The following is a 20,226-nucleotide window of genomic DNA, read 5'->3' as shown; positions in this document are numbered from 1 at the left end:
ACCTCTTGTGTATGCTCCTTGACAATACTGTGTCTGTGTCTCCCCAGTGCCTGTTTCAGTCCCATCTTTCCGCCACCATGGGTTCGCCTCCTTCATCGCCACCCACCAGACTCCTTATTTGGGACTGAGTTTATTTTGTTGTCCTTGTGCTTTTCCTTTAACTCTGACAAGCCTTTGAACTCACAAGAAGTGGAGAAGTAAAACATCCTTGCCATTCTTGTAGCAATATGTCTGGCTTGGACACAATTGCGATGTGGTGGTGGGATTATGGCAACTGTGCCGAAGTTAAAAGTTTGAGCAAGTTGCTTAGAGAGGAAGAAGTTGGAGTATAAAGAATTATAAACAGTGGAGAAGTAAACAAACTGAATAACGTTGGCTGTCAATGGAACATCCCTTTCTTCTTTGTACAAAGAGCAAGAGCTGAAAATGAATAGACCTTTACATGATGAAGAGCAGATATTAAAAATGACGCAATGTTGAAATTGGGAAATCTTTTTTGTATAAACTCTGTAAAAAATGTTTTTTTGAGAAGTAAAATTATTGAGATTAAAAATGCAATTTCTTGTGGATTCCAGGTTTAGTCTCTCTTTATAGCAAATCGCTTCAGACAGCTTTGTGTTTCTCCAAGCTGACATCATTGATAACAGAACTCTGAGCCACATTTTATCTTTTTATTGCCTGACTCTTAATAGCAAAATCAAGTTATCTCTCGACTGTTACATGTATTTTATACTCTGTCTCAAGTTACCTTTTCATTTCCTTCAATTTATTCTGTTGTAAATACTTTGGGACAATGTTGTTGGAAAAGCTTTGTTGGTTATTAACATTACTTATAGGCCAAATTAATGCATATTTAATCAATTCAATAAACGTTTTATGATTTAGTTCTCTGGTTTCATAATCAATGCTGCAGATGAACTGGCCTTATGGGATACATTAAGTTTTCTGAGTGTGAATATGTTGGCTAATCAGTAGATGTGTAGCTATTCTGTCCTCACACAGGCCTGCTGGACTGCGTTAGACAGATAGCAAACAAAAAACTCCAAACGTTGAGCTGAAGTATGTCTGAGCTTTAATTTTTTTGTAAAACTGAAAAATAAGCATAAAAACCCATACATGAACAGCTTGCATGTCTCATGTACACACATTGCTATATGAAAGACAGAATTTTAACATGTAGTGCCACGAAGGCTGGACACGTTTAACATGGTTAAAGATTACACAAAAACTTAAATGGCAGACGAGCTTAATTACTTTCTGTCAAACAACATTTGAGTACAATAACCCACTACTTACAGAGAAAGATACTTGAGGCTTGAAGAAAGGTTTAAACACTGTCACTCTGCCACGTTGCAGGTCAAAAAACGCTGGACAGACTGAATTTTAACGAAAACAAAATCTAACTTAAATCCTGCCACAACGGGGTAATAAAACAACAAACAATCTTCTGAGTATTACAATACAGTAACCAAAACTGAATGCAGTGAGATTGAATCAAAAAATGGTGCAGAAAAGGGTTAGAGGTGCTGCAAACTTATATTACGTGTTTATTGTAGTGCATTTTTACTTTTTTATATATTTTTGTCTCCACCTGATTTATGTACAAGATTGATGTCAAATTAAAGATGACAAAAGGTCTCAAATGATTTGAGTCATTTTCTTACAGAACAAAAACCTGACAATCTGTTAAAATTATTACGGTCCATGGGAGAAGCATAAACCTGAAAACATGATATGTTTTTCTATATCCAAAAAATAATTTGCTGCACATACATATTATTCTTTAATCCTTATTTGATTCCCATAAAATGTATCTTGTATTTGCTGTGAGCGCTTGAAAATCGCAGTCACATTCCTCTTTCGCACACAATCTTGTCCAATAAAGCTGATTTGGTTCTGAATGTTATGCTATTAAAATGACTAATCGCTTATGCTCATTTCATATTTTCTCCAAATAATTTTTTGTTTGTCATAATGTAGATTTATTTCTATTGACTGTTAGGATTTAATGCAATAATGCTTAAAAGTCACATTTGCGTAAGAGTAACATGGCTACTTTCGGGACTGTTTAAACTATTAAAGTTGAAGTTACTTAGATTAATCATTTGATTAATTGCTTTTAATCATCTTATTCCTCATTCTTACTGCATTTATGGTATTTTATTTCCTGTAAAGTCTTGATTTTTAACTCCAAGGAGCAAATATTAACAAACATGGGTTTTTTTTTCCTCTTATTTTCATTAGTATAAATTAATGCCGAAATACTGACAATAACACACTTTATAAAATCCATTTATATTGCCTTATTTTTTTTTTTCATCTAGTCATCTTTGTCTGTATTTCATATGTATCCATCAAAAGTTTGAAGAATATTTATTTATGTGCTTGTTGTTTAAATTGACAGGAAGCCAAAACGAAGCTACGTAGAGGCGAAAGGCATCCGCTACCTAATTCAAATGGTGCCGTACTGACCATTGGATCACTGGAGGACACAGAGTACAAGTTTTATCTTCCCAAAACAACAAAGATGGAGGTTATTGGCTACATGGAGGGAACTTCGTACCCATGTGACCAGCTTGTCCTGATGACCTGTGAGGACCAGAAGGTGTACGGCTTTGATGGAGATGAGCTGCATCTGGTGGCTTTCAGCCTGGATCAGATGTTCACAGAGGGAATAGCCGATCCAGCACTCCAGAGTTTTTATCGTGGTGAGGCCTTCAAAGACATGGTGAGTGATTGACTGTGAATGTGTGAACATTTATCCTGAATGCCAGTCGGGATCCCTAACAATGTGTTTTATGCTCAGACCAAAGAGGACTGGGAGGCGGTGAAGCTGAGCCCTATGGGGACGAGGCTGGATGAGGAGCATCGTCAACTGGTGGCTTCTCGCAAATCCGCCATCCTGCAGAATCTCAAAATCATCAGACAAAGACAGAGGTGGTTGTCCTTTTAAGTTGGGCATCACAGTAAATTGTGACAAGTAAAAGTTTTTTATATACTGTCTTTAAAACACAAACATGCTTTTTAACTAAGATATTTAATTTAAATGTCTGCAACTTTTACAGAAGTTGTGGTAGGAATTACCTGACTCAGAGAAACAAGTTAATTAGGAACCTTAGTAATATGAAAATGAAATTTGACATTGTTTATTTACTGCAAAGGGATTCAGGAAGCAGAGGATATCAGACTATGTTTGATTTTTTTTAAAAACCGTGTAAGTTGTAACAAAGAATATAGGGGTTTTTTTTATGTCATGTGGTCCACACTCTTTACCGGTTGGTGGCGGTAATGCTCACCTAACGTTTCTTGCCAACCGCCAATAAATTTCAAGAAGAAGAAGAAGAAGCTGAAACTCCAGGCATTTTGCGGAATGAATTGTCTTTTAAAGGGGAATTATTCTAACCTGTGGTAGGTAGAAGTTTGGCTCTGACGCCGTGTAATTATCGGAGCGTTTTGTTATGGAGAGTCGCTTCTTTTTGTCGCATTCATGTTACTTTCGCTTTCTATCTATCTATATATCCGCTTCACTAAAATAGCAATCAATACGACCTGTTTATTATGCATGCAACGATGTAACTTTTAGAACAAATATAAAATGTTTCTAGAAAATGTTTTGTTTCATAGTTAAATTTAATATCCATGAGTCATCGGGCGAAAGGAGGGGCACAGTCTGACATGACATGTCGCCATTCTTTCTATATTCATATTACGATTCTTTCTATATATTATTATTATTATTATTAATAGACATGTTTATCTTTTATGTCTTTGTTATTTAACTATTTTATCCATAGTTCTGTTAAGTATTGATAGTTTTTAGACAGTTTTACAAAAAAAAAAATTCTAGCCCTAAAGTTTTTCTAAAAGTACTTGATTAATTTTTGTGTTTTTAATTTAGGTGACAAAGACTGAGGATGGCTGTGGCTACATTCAGCACGAGGTACCCACAGGAAAAAAATGTCTTTGTTTTGTCTAAGTGAATCTTTTCTCTGCTGTATGCTCTGCAGATTCTGGCTAATGTTGTAGGGGCCCCCAAGCAGAACATGATTTAGGTTCCCCTGTACAGTTATATACTGTATATAATATAAATGTAATGCCTATGAATAGAGAGTTTGCAGCTTCCACTGCTGCTAATTTTGTAATTATTTTCGGTTTTATTTTCTAGTGTGCCAAGGCCAGTCGATAAGCTCAAGCTACAGGAGTGCTTGACAGCAAAAGGTTAGCCAAATCTTTACCATACATAATGTTACTTCTTGGACGTACCCCCTATTACAGGGGTGCCCAAGTCCAGTCCTCGAGAGCTACCATCCTGCAAGTTTTAGAAGTATCCTTACTCCAACAGACCGGGATCAGCTCTACAGAGGCCTGATAACAAGCCATTCATTTGATTCAGGTGTGTTGAAGCAGGGATGCCTCTGAAAGTTGCAGGATGATAGCTCTCGAGGACTGGACTTGGGCACCCCTGCCCTATTAGTTTTTTTTTGTTTTGGTTTTTTTTTATAAACATGTCCTACATCTTATCCATTTATACTGTAGACTCCAAATACCTGGATAAGGTGTCAGAGTTTGTTGATGACAACAGAGACCAACGTTCACCCTTAATGAAGCCACCTGGATCCATTCTGAGGATAGCAAGGCTTGAAGACACCATTTACAGAGATAAACCTGAAGAGGTGGAAGGTTGGGGGATGTTTTACCTCCCTGAGGAGGCGAACATGAGGGTTTTAGGCGTAGTGGAAGGTTCGCCATGTCCGTCCAAAGAGCTAGTACTGATGACGTGTGAGGACAGAAGGTTGTACGCCTACGATGGAGAGGAGCTGCATCTGGTGGCTCTGAACCTGCAGGCGCTAGAGTATGGGGAAATCATGTATCCGTCAACAGAGAGCTACTACAACGGTCAAGCTTTTGAAGGCATGGTGAGAAGAGGTTTTCTGACAATCTGCTGCTGATTTACTGGCAGTTTCTGGTTCTCGTTTTGTTTATTTCCTGTTTTTCTTGCAGACTGAGGAGGACTGGGTCAAGGTTAAGAAGGGAGATGTTGGGAGAAAGTTGGATCAAGAGCATAAGAAACTGGTGGAAGCAAACAAGGCATCATTCTTGGAGAGCCTAAAATCACAAAAATAAGCTAGTATTTATCCAAAGATGGATAAATGTGTGAAGCTAATTAATAAATTTTCCCTGTATGCTTTTTTATTTCATGCTGGAGCCAAATAATCATCTGTCACATAAATATAAATTTAGTACTTCCTTCATGAAGTATTTTCATTTTGGCTTCATCTCTGTTTTATAAATGGTGACTTAGTGGAATCTGTTTTTTACTCTAGGATTATCCCATCCTGGATGTGATTTTTTTTTTTTTTTTTATGTAGCCAGTGATAGAAATGACTATATACTGCAATATGAAGATAAAAAATAATATGACATGTGGACGAAAATAAAGTTAATATTAACCAAAGAAATCTGGATTTATTTAGTATTGAACAGAAATGTTATACTTGCACAAGCTCACCACTAGATGGCAGGAGAACCAAGTTCAATAAATCTGTTGAATTTCTCCAGAATATAAGAAGGCCTTGTTTCACACTCCTACCCCTCTCTGTATTATATCAACTTCTAGGGAGGCATGCAGACACAAATCAATTTATGCAAGTTTATAATTCAGAAATATATAACCATATGTATCTGTTGAACTGTTTAGTCTACATATGTGCCTTTATATGCACCTCCCCCTTTTGTCTTGTGTTTCTGTAATACTTCATGCACTGCCAATAAATAAAATCTACCAACAAATTCAAAGAAATATGATTGTTACTTGTCACAGTGCTCCTGTTGGAGGAAGTGTCTGCTTGCCTATTGTTTTAGGGTCAATGTCTTAATTGCATAACCCAGATGTGCTTGAGCTTAAGGTCACTAACTGACTCATAGTGATTATTATCTCTCCTTAAGATTAACCTGGCCTCAGCAGAATTTGTGTACACAAGATATAAACTTTCACTTTTGTCTCATCAGTTCAGAGTCTTTCCTGAAAGCCTTGGATGTTTGTTTTGTTTTTTGTTTTTTTGGCAAATGTGTGATCAACCTTTGGATTCTTTTTGGGCAGCAGTGGTTAAATGAGGCCCTTGGTACTTTAGAGTTTGTTCTAGATTCTTCAGGAACCTCCTAGATCTTCGATATACTTTAGGATGCAAGTCATTTTGAGAAGGTTGACCACTGTTCCATATTTTCTCCATTTTTAGATAATGGCAGAAATTCAGACAAATTTGTCTGAATTTCTTTAAATGTGTAGTCTATTGATTTCTGATGTATGATGTTAAACATTAGAAATATTTTAAGAGCAAAAAAAAAAAAAACGTGCATAGAGTTTGAATGTTCTCTCTACCTGGGTTTTCCCTGAATGCTCTAACTTCCTCCAACAGTTCAAAAAACCATGTAAAAGCACTTTATGTTCCACCTAGCTGTATGAAAATTGCTTTAATTGATTGATGATTAAGAGCTAAAGTCCCAATAGTGACCTCTACGAACAATGTTCAGACAGCCAGATGAGAAGTCGCACAACTTTTACCTCCCACACATTTAACTCGCCCTCAATCCCATATTCAGGTTACTCCATGAAGCTGTTGATTCCAGAGAATGCCCTCATCTGGGATTCAAACCGGCAACCTTCTCAGTCTGAGAGGACAGTGCTGATCTCTGGAAAATGATTAAAACTTTAGTGCTTTGTTCTGATGGTGCTGATGCATTACATGGACTTCTAATTGTTTCTTCTAAGAAAGTTTCGAGGAAACCACAAGAAAAGCTGAACAATACTGAGCCTTTAAACACTCTACGTTACCCAGCACAATAATACGCAATATGAAACCACCTTTCGAGTTCACAGAGTGTGTTTTACTTAGAGGTGAGAGAAAAAACCCAGTCAGAATGGACTAATTACTCATTAAACCTGAGCCTGTCTTCACTTATGTGTTGATTGCTGCCCCTGCCAGAGCATTTCTGAATCCCGAGGCTTGAGAAGCAAGTTAAGTGGCCTTCTTGACGAAAGCCTCAAGGTCTGGAGAGTGATGAGAAATGCGATTTATTTTCAGCTGTTACGTCACAGGTGCTTTGTGCGGCTTTTCCTGTGGCCTTCTCTCCAATAACATGTTTGTTTTCGAGTCTGGATTTGTGCAGCCAACTGCTACCGGTGAGGGAAATCCTGTCTGACCTCTCGGCCTGTTTTGATGAAAACACTGGCCCTCAGTGACGTCAAAGAGAAGGAATGTTAATTTTTCTTTAAACCTCATTAATTTTGCGCCTCTAATCTTTGTGTGAACTGACATCGGTTGGGGCTGCAGAGATGGAAGGGCCTGGAAGCGGATGCCCCTCTCGAACAATGAGAGCGGGATCACGCTCCTGTTCAGAGAAGTTCAACTCCAAAGGCTTTGCTGAAAGAACTTGTTTTGTTTTTATAGATATAACCAGAGTTTTGTCATAGAAAACTTGTGCTCTGGCCCACACAATCACTAACACCAGATGAGTTTCCATTGCAGATGTGCGCAGAACTTTGTCAGTATTCCACTAATATAAAAAAAAAAAACACACAATTTCGCAATTGTTAAGTTTCCATTAAATAAGAAACACAATTAAAATCACAGGTAAATAAGTTTATTCACATGATGAGTTATTTAAAAAAAAAAAAAAACACCATCATCCTCCAGCTGCTTCCTGTTTTCTTCTTTGTGGTTTGCGCCAGCGGAAACATCTGGTTGTTGATCATGTGACATGATGCGAAAAAAGTGTTTGTTGAGTTTTGGACAAATAATTTCCAACGCGGCCATAAAAACGACCTAATCCTCAGCTCTATCAAAGCAACCTGAGTCTCCATTATACCATTAATGCAGTAATTCAAGCAAAATGAGCCCAAACCAAGTGTTGAGTGCATGTAACTTTGAGAATCCATGCTGCTCAGTAGGTCCGGATTTCTCGGTCAAACATCATTTTTGTTGAACCAAAGTAATATTCTAGTTTTTTTTTTTTCATTCATCAAAAATTAACAGACATTTCAAATGCATCACTCTGTGATAAAAAATGTCAACTTTTGAATTGAAACTACGATAAATAAACCTTTCAATGACCCTCCAGTTCATTTGATGTACCCGAATGTGCTACAGTGTGATTTGGGGCTTCCGACTCTGACATACAACAATGAGTGTTTTTATGAAAAATAATTTCATGCTAAATTATTTGTTGCTGTTTGGACACGCTGAAACAGGCCAGTGCTTGCCACACACATTCAACACTGTTAACAATAGCTTTTATGAAAGAGCATCCAGACTTGCCAGGCAGTGCCCGGCCAGACGGAGCAGTAGGGGGCTTGAGGGACCACCGAACTCGAGCTTTCAACCACGCCGCTCAGTGTGGCTGTCCTGAAAAGGTGACTCTGCTGGCCCTTGTTGGGCCATTTCATGTCAATGCTCTACAACAAAGAGGGTAAAGAAACTGAGCACCTCTTGGTGTGTGTGTTAAGGGAGTTGGGACTTCCTCGACAATCCAGAGTCCAGGTGTTGCTCAGACAGCGTCTGATGAAGGCTAAGAGGGGGTTTCATAATCCGCCAATTGTGTTTTACTGTAGTAACATACACGCACCGATTGGGGTTTGTTTCTGGAGCAAAAATCCCTTTTCGAGGTGTCACGGTTGGTCGGCCTCGCCTGCGGGGCCAGCTCCGCTCTCGTGAAAAGGGAAAGGCTGAAATAAAAGCAGCATTGTGATTTCGAATGCGGAACAGCATTGAAAGACTTAATTTGCACATAAAATCTGACATGAAATCATTTATAAGGTGTTACTGTTGGGGAAAAAGAGCCTGCAAACAAGCCAACATCCCTAGAAGTCTTATGTAAGAGACCGTATACGGAGCAACGGGGCCCCAGGCTTTGTGAAGCTGTCATCTGCTGGCGTAGTAAAACAATGGGAGTGAAGGGTGAGAGATAACAGAGCTTTACCCCTGCTGTGATAATAACATAGCGGTGGCTAAATTTAGGGCCTCACTTTGGCTAAATTGCTCGCTCCGTGTGTATGTGTGCACATGTACACGGTTTATGTTACAGGGACATAAATCTCACGCAGTCACGTCGCATTTTCAAGATTCGGTTCTGTGTCTCAAGCAATTATAGGTTCAGAGGCTGGCTTAAGAATAGGCTGAGACTAAATTTGGGTTACGATTGAAACAAGATGAGGGTTAACACCAAAGGAGTCAGAGTGAGTGCAGTGTCTCTCTGAGGTGATAGAAACAGCCTGGACTGTATCTGGGTGTGTCAGTGCCAGCACACACCACCCCGCCCAGATCTCAGGGCAATGCAACTAGCAGTTCATAATTGACCCTTTCCAGTAAAAATCGCTGCACGTGCATCGGCACACTGTGCAACATGATTCATGTCAAACAAACGGTGGTTATTTGACTCGGCACACAAGCGCTCCCTCCCCCAGGTTCATACGTGACCTTTTTTTGTGAAAAGGACGTTGTGGCCTTTCACCTACATTCTTGATCCGAAGCAAACTGTTCATTAAAGCAGCACCAGACGTCACAATTAAGACTATTCTCCCATCGAGGCCAACATTGATATTTCTGTTTTCACCTTTTAAAACTGCGGTTTAACCACTGACAAGATCTACTACTAATGCTTTCTGTTTTATTATGCTTGACTGTTAAATCAGAATTTGAAAATGAAATTATGTGCCAGTATCTGTTTGACCTGTGTGGTGTTTGCCACTTCTACCATGTGAGGGCGTCATTGAGGGCGATGTCGGTGGCACACATGTTGAAAGAAACACGCTGAGTTGTCCTAGTAGCCCAGCTAGGAATTAGGCCTTTCTTGTTTACTGCTATTCATTGGTGTTCATGACATGGCAATGCAAGGTGGCCTCTCACACGCCCATTCATTCATCCATTGTCTTGAGGGGTAATGAAGTGAGAGGCAGGTAAACCTTGGACCATTGCAGGGAACAGAGGACATGCACACATAATCACTTCTAGGGCAATTTGGAGTAACTAACTATCCTAATATTCATGTCTTTGACCTGTAAGAAGAAGTTCTTTTCAGACAGATGGAAAGAACATGCAAAGTCAATGCAGATGGTTCAGCACTTCAACCCAGGACCCTCTTGCTGCCAGGCAGCATTGCTAAGAACTATGACGACATGCTTTTTCTTGGTGCTACTCCTATTATCCTCCTCCCATCTTTGTGGTAAAGTCATATAAGCTTGGCAGCCCATGGAGTTGATTTAACTCCACTGGACGCAGGACTCGCTCAAGCGTTCACCTCCTTGGAGAACAACTGGGGGCAGGACACTATTTTACTTTGCAGCCTCACTGTGAAAAGGGGTCTTGGTTTTGCAGAAGACTCCAGTCACCTGCTTCACTTTGGTCTGCTGTTCATCTTGACTCAAGCCAGCCATGAACTGCCCACATTGCACAACCAAAGGAGTTGCTGACTGTTGAACTCAGCAGGGTTAACATATAGAGCATTGTGGATGAATTGAGATTTCTTCAGATGCAATGTGTTAACTACACATGTTTCATTTCAATATGCCAATATGTGCTGCTGTCAAGAAATGCTGTGCTGTCATAATAGTCTCTGTGTGTTTATGTTTTAAATCCTCCCACCAGCTGGTCCCAGCGACAGCCTGTGATCACTACATTGCACCCTCGGGCTGAAAATCCAGCTAACTCTTTCAGTAGCCAATCTTCATGGAGCAGTAAATACATTGCTTGTTGGGTCAGAGGCATAAATAAGTCGCATTGATTTCGATCCTTAATCTTTTCAGAAAACCCAGAGACCTCAACATTTCCAGCTTTTGCCAATCGTCCTTCCAACTACTGTGTTTGTTCTGTTCTTGAAGACGATGACTTATGTCTTCGCCAAAAAGAACAGTGACCCGGGCAGAGAAAACGGAGGATGAGATGCTGGCATGGCGTCGTACACGTCTTCTGGGGTCAGCGTGAATCATCTGTATATCTGGACTCCATGCAACCTGAATGCAGACCAGAACCAAACCACGGGCAAACTGGTCAAATAACTTGTCCAGGTCCAGAAATTCTATATGGACTGATCTGCTTTTTTTATTTATTCCATGCTGCATTGATTCACAGAGAAAATTTAGACAGTCATCAGCAATTAAGACTGCTGAGTACTAACTTTGTTGGCTCCCTATTAGATGTAAGTAGTTTTATTAGCCTCCAAATCAGTAAACTCTAATATATTTTGCTTGGACAGGTAGATAAGATACTAAATTAAAGACCGCACGTTAGTCATGCTGATGTAGGTAAAAAAAAAAAAATCTCTTGAAATGTTTGACTTGTGGGATCTACAGTTGAGCAATTGTTATATCCCATCAGAGCCTCTACAGTGCCTTTGCCAAACATGTCTTTCTTTCATGCCCTCATAAGACTCAAAGAGGAAGAACAGCATAAATCGGTCACTTGACATAATTTGGCATCGAGCAGTGGAAAGGATCAGCTTATTTATGATACATTCCCAACAGGTGCTTCCACTTCTTTTTGCTGGACCACCTCTTCACTTGGAGTACAGCTACTACTTGTGTTCCAAATCTTTGGTTGTACAATTTGTATGTTAATCTCCACTTGATCTGAGTAGAAGGGGGAAGAAATAATAAGCTGCACCAGCTACTGACCCTTTTGAACCTTTCCCAGGATCACATATTGTACTTGTTGTGAACACAGCTGGCAGGGACATATTGTATTCTGCTACTTCCTTTCTGAGCGGGCTCTGGGAGGAAAGAAAATGCTGCGGTTACCTGTGGCAGGGAAAATGCAACTACGACTGGCTGTGGTAACTTGAAATACTTGAAAACTTAAGAACAGACTGCCTGATGCTCGCAAGAGGAGGAAAGCACAGATACGGGTCATGGTTGGATGTTTTTGCAACTTTATATTAGATTTCAATTTGAGGGCAGTTCTTCCCTATTTATTCTCATTATTGGTAAAGCCTAGTTGATTCAGACAACGTCTCTGCAGTCGGAAGCTATCCAAACTCTGACCAGCTGCCTGAGTACAAAGAGAGGACTTTGAAAGCATAAGCCATTTATTTTGAGGTTTATGAAAAAAAAAAAGTCAACAAGATCAGGAAAGTTCGAGTTGAGGTCTGAAAGAACAAAGGACTTTCCAAGAACTGCTCAAGGATTCTTAAAACAACTAGCAGAGTCCATTTGTTGGCTGTGAAAGAGGTTTAGGAAGATTTAGCAAAACGCTTGAGTTTTCTGAGCCCCGATTAACATGAAGCAACCCAATCACAAATATATTAATTAGAGACTTGGACTAAGCTAAATCAGCCACACATCCTTAGAACACAACAAAATTTTAGCAGCTAGGAAATAGACCTCATGAAAAATTAAATACATTTTTTAAATTATAATTGAACTGAGTTAAAGTGAATCAGTCAAATGTCATCCAAAAGAAGCCTACTGACACATTAGTGGGCCATAAATGCAAAAGACAAATGAAACGGAAGAAATAAAACGGTCAAAGGACAAAGGTCACGCATTTGTTGACATTGTAAGCTGGATAAGCGGAGTTGTTACACCTTCTTGATTTTCCTGGCAAGTTTATTTGTCCTTCTAGCTAGCAGGACAAGTTAACTTGTACAGCTTACTGGTCCTGCTAGACATCAGAAACAAATTATAGCTAGCTTTTGTCTAGCTAGAATTTGTTCGCCATTAACTCACCTTTAGTGTTTGCTTCATGAAAGTTTTCCTAAACAAAATGAAAGTATCACATGTGAGTGAACAATCTGTGATGCCAAGAAAAAGATTAACTGACTCCAGACCTGTTTAGTCAGATTATTTATTGACATATAGGATTGTTGTTTTCCTTGTGTAATATTTTTTTAATCTCCTTAGGTTATGCAAGTTTGGACTGCGGCATTTTAGTGACCATGCCTTAGTCTCGCTAACAGACATGGCGCCTTTCGGTGTTGCTCTGTGTTTTTGTGCATTGTTCTGTGGCAGTGTTACAGACCCCCCCCTCACCACCACCCCCAACCCCCCCCAACCCCCCCCGATTGGCCCGGCATACCTACTACATCGTATTCTCTGGTGCTGCATATAGGGTCCGTCATACATGCAACCAGCGGAGTTTCTCCCCACATTCAGTTTAAATGAGAGTCCATCTGCAGACAAACACAACCCCTGAGAGGAATGAAAAGCCTAACAACTGATGACAAGCCAAATCCACTCTACAGCAACCAAGGCCTCAGCACACATCACATGTTCTCTCCTTTACTGTGTCTCAGCACTAAATGTTTTCTTGCCACGGACTGGGGCAGCGTGTTCCCTCCACTGTTTTTATTGGCTGGCTACCAGGATATCTGAAGCCATCATGAAGAGATAAGCCAATCAGAGCAGCCAGCTCAAGCTCAGGGCTATCAGCGGCGATGTTTACCTAACCCCGTCGATACTGATACCAAAACACTTGAGGGTGTGTGCACACGGTCGCAGTTCCAGCTTGCTTTGCATTGCTGCGAGCATTGCAGCGTGTCGTTGTGTGTGTGTGTGCGTGTGTGTGTGTGTGTGTGTGTGTGTGTTGTTTTTTTTTGTTCTTCACAGACCCCAGGTATTAAAGTTTTACTCACAGGGACATGTGGTTGTGTGTTTCTGCTGACTGGATTCCTCCTCTCTTCCCTTCTCCCTGCTGGAGTTTGTTTTTTGCTGTTCTGTGAAAAAAAAAAAAAAAAAAAAAAAAAACGGGAAGGTTGTCTCTTTGAAATAGGAAAGCTCTGGACTCTGTCAGTTTTGTTTTGGTGCCATTTGACTCATCGCAGTTGGCCGGTACACTTTCACAGAAACTCCTCCATTTTACAATACGCTCTACGTGTTCACCCCTTGTTTCAACTCTCCTCGCCATCAGAGGTGGAAAAAGTCCTGCTGGGAGAAAACCAAGTAATAAATCTGGACTCCTCTGTCACGATTTATGTTCCAAAAACCATAGAGGGGGTTCAGGGAGGGAGTTGAGCTACACACAGTCAAGAAGAGTCAGCCATCAATAGCTAATTTAACCATATAGGTGAGGAATTACATCAAGAAAGATTCGCCGAGTTCTACAATACAATGTCATACTAAAAATAGATACACCTTTACTATTTAAAACAAAGTTCAATTGTTCTTCTCTCAGAATGGTTAATTAGTCTTAAACTTATGTGTGAACAAAAAATGAACAGTGTGTGCTGTATGCCAAAAAAAGAAAAGAAAAAACAAAAGAGTCATTTCAGACTGTTATAATGTGTCAGATTTCAATAGTGTATGCAACACATACTGCTGATCTCAACATCTTTTTTCGATGAACAGCTGCATTTCTAGACATGAAAATGATAAATATTCATGTCAGACTTTTTTATTTTTCAACAGAGAACATTTGGAGAAACAGAAGAAGATGAACAGGCTCCTGCAGGCGCGCAACAGGCGTACACGAAATGCTTTCAGAGCAGCTCTAGCTGCCCGTTAATGGATGAATAATTGTGAGGTGGAAGGAAGACGGTGCATGTTTTTTTATTGTTATTTTTTTTTATTGTTCATTAAAACATTTTAAGTATGCTGTGAATTTCCATTTATCCCCCTTTCTACTCAGATACCCATAAATAAAATCCTATGCAAATAATTGCTGCTTGAGAACAGAGCCTATTTGTCCCGCCACACTTTTCAGATTTGTATCTATTAAAAAAATAGCAGAAAATCGTATGTATTCGCCAAAGTTGTCAATGGATAAAAGCTCAAATCGGGTGTTTTTCCTTATTCTGTTGGCTCAAGTTTTTCCCCTGGATCAGTTTACACAGCAAAAATACAAAATATAACAAAGTATTTTTTTCCAGTAACTAACGATCCTTACAACGTTCCGATGCCTTGCTGACAAGTTACATGTAAGTTAGTTTTGTCTCATTTCAAATCTACTGAGAAACTAGACAAAAAAGAAACCCCACATTTTGTACGATGCTGTGTTTTTGCAGTGTGCATGTTTCTTTCACAGAGAAACTTCTGGACTTATCTTTCCGTCCTGAAACTCACCCACACCAGATGCCTTTTTGGAATAAACACTGCACTTTCCAGAAAGAAACGTACATATGCACACATAATGTGACTCGGCCTGCAAAGCAGAAAAGGTTTTAAAGGCAGAGAGCTTTAACTGAGCTGATTAGACAACGAGATGTTGTTGTTGATGATGAAAAGGCTTCTTGTTCTGAAAAGCGTCCTGGCTAATAAACGCTGCACTCCCCGTTGGGTAAATTTTAACAGATTAACCTCTTAAACCCTTTTCAACTCAGGCTTTCAGAACATCAGCTTATCTCGTTTCCTCTCTCTCTCTCCGACTCATACGAGCTTCAGTGAATTGTTTAATAAAAGGCTGAGCTCCACCTTGACCCACACAACTGCGGTCTTAGATTCGGCGAGTGTTGCTATTAATATCCACTGGCAGCAATTTTGGCAGCCGATAGCTGATACTTATAGAGGGGAGGCAAGGCATGATGGGAGGTGCCTGCCGTCGCCTTTCTGGTAGAAAAGGGAAAAATCTCTGCATAAGCTAATAAAACTCGCTTTTAATCTGTTTCACAGTCGGCAGCTTAATATAGCAGGAATGTGCAATTGCGCGGCAGCATTTGCAGAAGTGTGGAGGACTTAGCCGCGGTCGGAGCTGATTGGTACCTAAGCTGAGTCGTTCCTGCGAGCTCGTTGATTTGACTCCGTTTCTGCCGCCTCGGTTGTTCCGGTCAAGCAAGGAACGTGAGAGCCTAATAACAAACTGAAAGATTGATTTACACGAAAACACTTATTACCCCTGAAATATTGTTTACACTCCTCCGACTGCTTGTAGCCGTCTTCATCTCCGACTTTGGCAGAGGAGCGATATTTCATGTCGACCTCCTTCATAGGACTCATTAGCTCAGCACATAATGAAAATCCCCGGAGCTGCTGCAGACTCACTTTCTGAGGTGCAATGCAAACATTCCGAGTGATTTAGCCGGAGCAAAATTAAATTCCTCAAATGATTCTTGCTCAAGCCTTTCCCTCTCTCTCTCTCTCTCTCTCTCTCTCTCTCTCTCTCTCTCTCTTTCCCCTTGTTCTTCTTCCTCTTCTGGTATGCTCATAAAAGAAAAATACTTGGAGATGCAGAGAGAACATTCCTCTATCATGCAATCTGTGTTGAAAGGGGAGTTGTGTTCCCTGCTTTCTCAGTACTCTATTCCTGTATTCCTGCAGAGCTGGAGCCAGATGCAGGGGTGGCGTTTCAACCACACCGCGATCCAACCCAAACATCTGCCCTGCAAAAGTCTGAGGCCTTCTCTCTGAGACAAAACACAGGCCTCCTCTGTGCGATACCATTACAAATGATTTCTCTGTTTGATGGGGGGGAAGGTGGAGGGCTGTTGCTTCCGGCTGGAAATGCGTGGAACATGATGTTTCAGCTAAACCCCCAAAAACCTCAAGCTAGCGTTTCCCCCCCTCCGACCCTTTAACATGAGTAGCATCACATAGAGAAGAGAGAAAGGTGCGTTTACAGGCATCATCAAGGGAAGAGTCTGTGAACTTAATAAAACTTAGAGCTGCAAATGTTACATGACCTTTTGGAAAAAAAAAAAAAAAAAAGACAACTTATAGTTTTGATGAACATCTACTGCAGGAAATGCGCTGTCATTCTTACATAACCACTATTTTTTTTTTTTTTTTTTTTGGACGCATGAAGCTTTACCAAAAAGAGGACAAATACATTTTATTTTCTTGTCTAAGGATAAATTAATTATAGACACAAATCTAAAGGAAAATAGATTTAAACACATGTTGATGGTACTTTTACTAAGATTCTGTTGTAGAAATTCAATGCTGATATGACATGGGGGGAAACCTAGCTAAAACTTATACATTTGTTTTTGTATCCATACATAAAGGGGCAGTATTATGTATTTCACAGGCATATGATGAAATTTTATAGCACAATTAAGTAACTATGTTACATTCCGTTGTTATAAGAATGCTGTATATATCAAATACGACTTGAAAGAAATTTGACTTTGTAATGTAACTCCTTGAAATTGGGCCTCTGTCTCTTTAAGAAACTCCTGCACTTTCTGAAACTCCGCCTTCAGGAAGTTTAACAACTTTTTTTTTTTTTTACAAGCGAATCACTGAGCAGAAGCTCGCATGACGAGCTCGGCTGATGCACAGTCCCACCAGGTGTTTGCTAATGGCTGCTGGCTAGTCTGAAGGAGCTGAGAGGAGGGAGTCGTTGTCACGATCCGTGTTTCTGTGTGTGTTTATTTTTGAGTTTTTCTGTGTAGTCCTGTTCCGTGAGTCTGTCTCTGCGTCTTCCCCGTTGATTGTTTCCCAGGTGTGTCTCATTCCCTTAATTACCCCGTGTGTATTTAAACCCACCTGTTGTCTGTGTTCCTCGTCGGGTCCTTGTCTATGTCTATTGTCTTACACAAGTCGCCACTTTCTGTACTCTCCAGTAGAACTGCCAAGTCCTGGTTTGTGCTTGCTCCCGTTTAGTCCTTATTATCAGTTGCTACCGGCATTTAGCTGCGTGCTTGTTTCCTGCCGTGCTGCCTGTTCTGGACTGTATTCTGAGCATATTATTATTAAATTCTTCATTTTCACCATCTTACCTGGGTCTCGGCGTCCTCTCCTCACCACCACCAACCACACGCTTTATGACAGTCGTAGGGGGAGGGCTGCTCTGTGAGGTGGAAACTTGGAAACTGCAGCGTCAAGGAGGAGTCTCGTCCTCGAAGGCGGAGCTAAGTCCAACCAGGCTGAATGCTTGCCACGGGAGATTAAAGGATTTCTCAAACAGGCATGGAGGAATCAGGGCAACACTCCAGGTTTGTTTTTTGATGAAGGAATAACATTACAACATGATTTAAACCTCAAAAAAAGTTGCACGGAGCTTTACTCCAGGCATAGCATTTTGCATGTTGGCTCAAAAGTTACATTTTGGTCGCATCTGTCTTTTGCCAGTGGTTTTCTTCTTACCACTGATTGAGTTTTAAAGAACAATGCAGGAGAACCTTTGGAGATCAACAACCGCCAAGGCTCAGTGGCACCGCTGTACCGGAGAGAAAGGAATGTTCTGTTATTAGTGGAAAAGTTCCTGTTATGTGGATTAATCAGCAGCTTTGACTTTGATCTCCGGATTCAGTCTTAGTGACTTTGGAAGGGGAGTTGGAGCCGGCCCGCCTCTCAGAGGCAACACAAACTGCACTCAACACTCTCATTAGGAGTGAAATCCATCAGATGATCAAGACAAATCATTTCGACGTCTCTACGTTTGCTCAACCAGACGACGTGTGTGTAGAAAAACCTTGAGAAAAAGTATCTCCCGCCAGGAAGCAAATTACGATGAACAGCTCTTTGCTAAACCCAGAAGTTAAGATTAACAGAGTGCCTGAGAAAGATTAACTGTTAATGGAAAGGTTGGAGAACGCACTCTTGTTTGTGAGTGAGCGGGATGGAGGGTGTGCGCTTAGCGGTGCCAAGAAGAACCGAAATCTGTGAGACCCAAGCCACCGCTCCAAGCTCATAATAAGATTTAGGTTTGTAATGTAGATACCCTATTATGGCCCAATCCCACGTGGGAGAAATATTATTTGGTGACTAATTTAGATTTCATGATAACTGCCGTGTTGGGAGTAAATGAGGCTGAAAATTTGAGCAACTACCAGGCTTAGTTGTGAGGCGGTGGTAAAGTCCAGAGGGCCCGGCTGGCATTTGTTTTGCAAACCGGGGATGTGAAGAAAATACTCTATTGAGCAGGCATATGCAGTTCTGTGAAAAAGTATTTGCTTCCTTAGAAATTACTTTATTTTTTATTTTCTTTTTTTCCTTCACACTTACAGTTTCAGACGATCCAGTTAAACTTAAGACAAAATGTTGAAAAAGTTTAGTTTTCTTTCTTGTAATAGAAATTTCGTTTATTAGGGAAAAAACCAGAGTTGGCTCTATGTGAAAATATAATAATCACACTCACTAAGGCTTGATTGCTTTCGGAATCAAAACCACTTACACATAACCTGTCAGACAAGTAGGCTAAACGATCTTAAAAAAAAAAAAAGAAAATCAACACATCATTCCTCAAGTCAAAGAATGTCATGCATAGATGAGAAACAAAGTTATTGACCTCCATCATTATGGAAAAGGCTCCAAAACATTTTCTAATTCTTTGGGACTCCAGTGAAATACAGTAGCTGCATTTTCATTGACCATCTATTAGGCAATTTAACAATAAATTTACTTAGTAGAAACAAAAAAAAGTTTTTTGGGGTTTTTTTTCGTGTCAGTTTTTGCGATACTGTTTCCATTCGCGTCACACGAGTCACATGATCAACACCCGAACGTTAACACGGGCGCAAACCACGAAGAAGAAGACGACAGGAAGTAGTTGGAGGATGATGATGTTGTGGCTTGTTTTTAAACAGACCTAATCACGTGCGACTTTAACCGCGTTTCTTATTTACCGGACACAGTACACTTGCGAAATTTTGTGTTTTCGACATTAGTGGTATATACTAACAAAGTTTTGCGCGCATTTCATCATGGAAACGCAGCATTAAAGGAGAGAACCTACAGCCGGGACGTTCCCAGGAGTCACTGGTGTACAAAAGATCTTCATCAGCAGCAACATTTGAAGCTCTGCAAGCTGTGCGCATATGAAACTGGGGGGTTCGGTACCTCAAAAAAGGTTAAGAACCACTGTCTTAGAGGCACCTTTAAAGTGTGTTTAATGTAATATGTAGGCATACTTTTTAAGTATCTAAAAAGTATGAATTTTTAAGTGCCTTAATAATATTTTACTATTTATTAAAATTGCATACAATAAAAAAAAAATCATAATCATGATGTAATTTTTAACAAAGCACCCAATCCATTTTCAGATGTGTGATGTAAAATCTTATAATCAATGGCATTAGCGCCAGTTCACACTCCAGACCAGATGGTGGCGGTATTGCACACTTTCTTTTTTTTTTTTTTTTTTTTAAACGCCATCAAGAGAAGAAAAAAACTTGAACGCAGGGAAGATAACAGACGTTGTTCAAATTCGCCATTTTTACTCGCATAATATTGCCTTAAAAGTAGAGAGGGCGTTGACAATAGTTACTAATATTGGTAAATTCAAGTCCTAGTCTTAGTTAGACGACAACACAACGGGACAACAACCGATGGAAATTAAATGTGTGTCTCAAAAGGAGCCCGGA

General features: G+C 40.1%; 2 protein-coding genes across 2 annotated transcripts; both read left to right on the top strand.

The window, feature by feature from the left end:
* The first annotated feature begins 2,506 nt into the window (after window positions 1-2,506).
* Window positions 2,507-2,953, top strand: LOC148156384 (uncharacterized). Its single transcript, XM_088009942.1, has 2 exons — window positions 2,507-2,728; window positions 2,807-2,953. The coding sequence occupies exons 1-2, from the start codon at window positions 2,528-2,530 to the stop codon at window positions 2,951-2,953; spliced, it is 348 nt and encodes a 115-aa protein (XP_087866068.1). The 5' UTR covers window positions 2,507-2,527.
* A 347-nt stretch (window positions 2,954-3,300) lies between these two features.
* Window positions 3,301-14,585, top strand: LOC148156383 (uncharacterized). Its single transcript, XM_088010106.1, has 6 exons — window positions 3,301-3,408; window positions 3,899-3,940; window positions 4,166-4,218; window positions 4,537-4,916; window positions 5,002-5,088; window positions 14,393-14,585. Exons 2-6 carry the CDS (start codon window positions 3,915-3,917, stop codon window positions 14,498-14,500), a joined length of 654 nt encoding a protein of 217 aa, XP_087866232.1. The 5' UTR covers window positions 3,301-3,408; window positions 3,899-3,914; the 3' UTR covers window positions 14,501-14,585.
* Window positions 14,586-20,226: the final 5,641 nt, after the last annotated feature.

The sequence above is a fragment of the Poecilia mexicana genome, unplaced genomic scaffold, assembly GCF_051168715.1.
Source record: "Poecilia mexicana isolate PSO_F unplaced genomic scaffold, ASM5116871v1 scaffold_11, whole genome shotgun sequence".
In the NCBI taxonomy this organism is placed as follows: Eukaryota; Metazoa; Chordata; class Actinopteri; order Cyprinodontiformes; family Poeciliidae; genus Poecilia; species Poecilia mexicana.
The sequence above is the reverse complement of the archived record's forward strand: the minus strand, read 5'-3'. Positions and strand labels throughout refer to the sequence as shown.

Coding starts and splice junctions, on each gene's coding strand:
- LOC148156384 (XM_088009942.1), top strand. CDS start 2,528: ATGGAGGTTATTGGCTACATGGAGGGAACTTCGTACCCATGTGACCAG. Junction 2,729..2,806: donor GTGAGGCCTTCAAAGACATG/GTGAGTGATTGA, acceptor TTTTATGCTCAG/ACCAAAGAGGACTGGGAGGC.
- LOC148156383 (XM_088010106.1), top strand. CDS start 3,915: ATGGCTGTGGCTACATTCAGCACGAG. Junction 4,219..4,536: donor GGAGTGCTTGACAGCAAAAG/GTTAGCCAAATC, acceptor TTTATACTGTAG/ACTCCAAATACCTGGATAAG. Junction 4,917..5,001: donor GTCAAGCTTTTGAAGGCATG/GTGAGAAGAGGT, acceptor TTTTTCTTGCAG/ACTGAGGAGGACTGGGTCAA.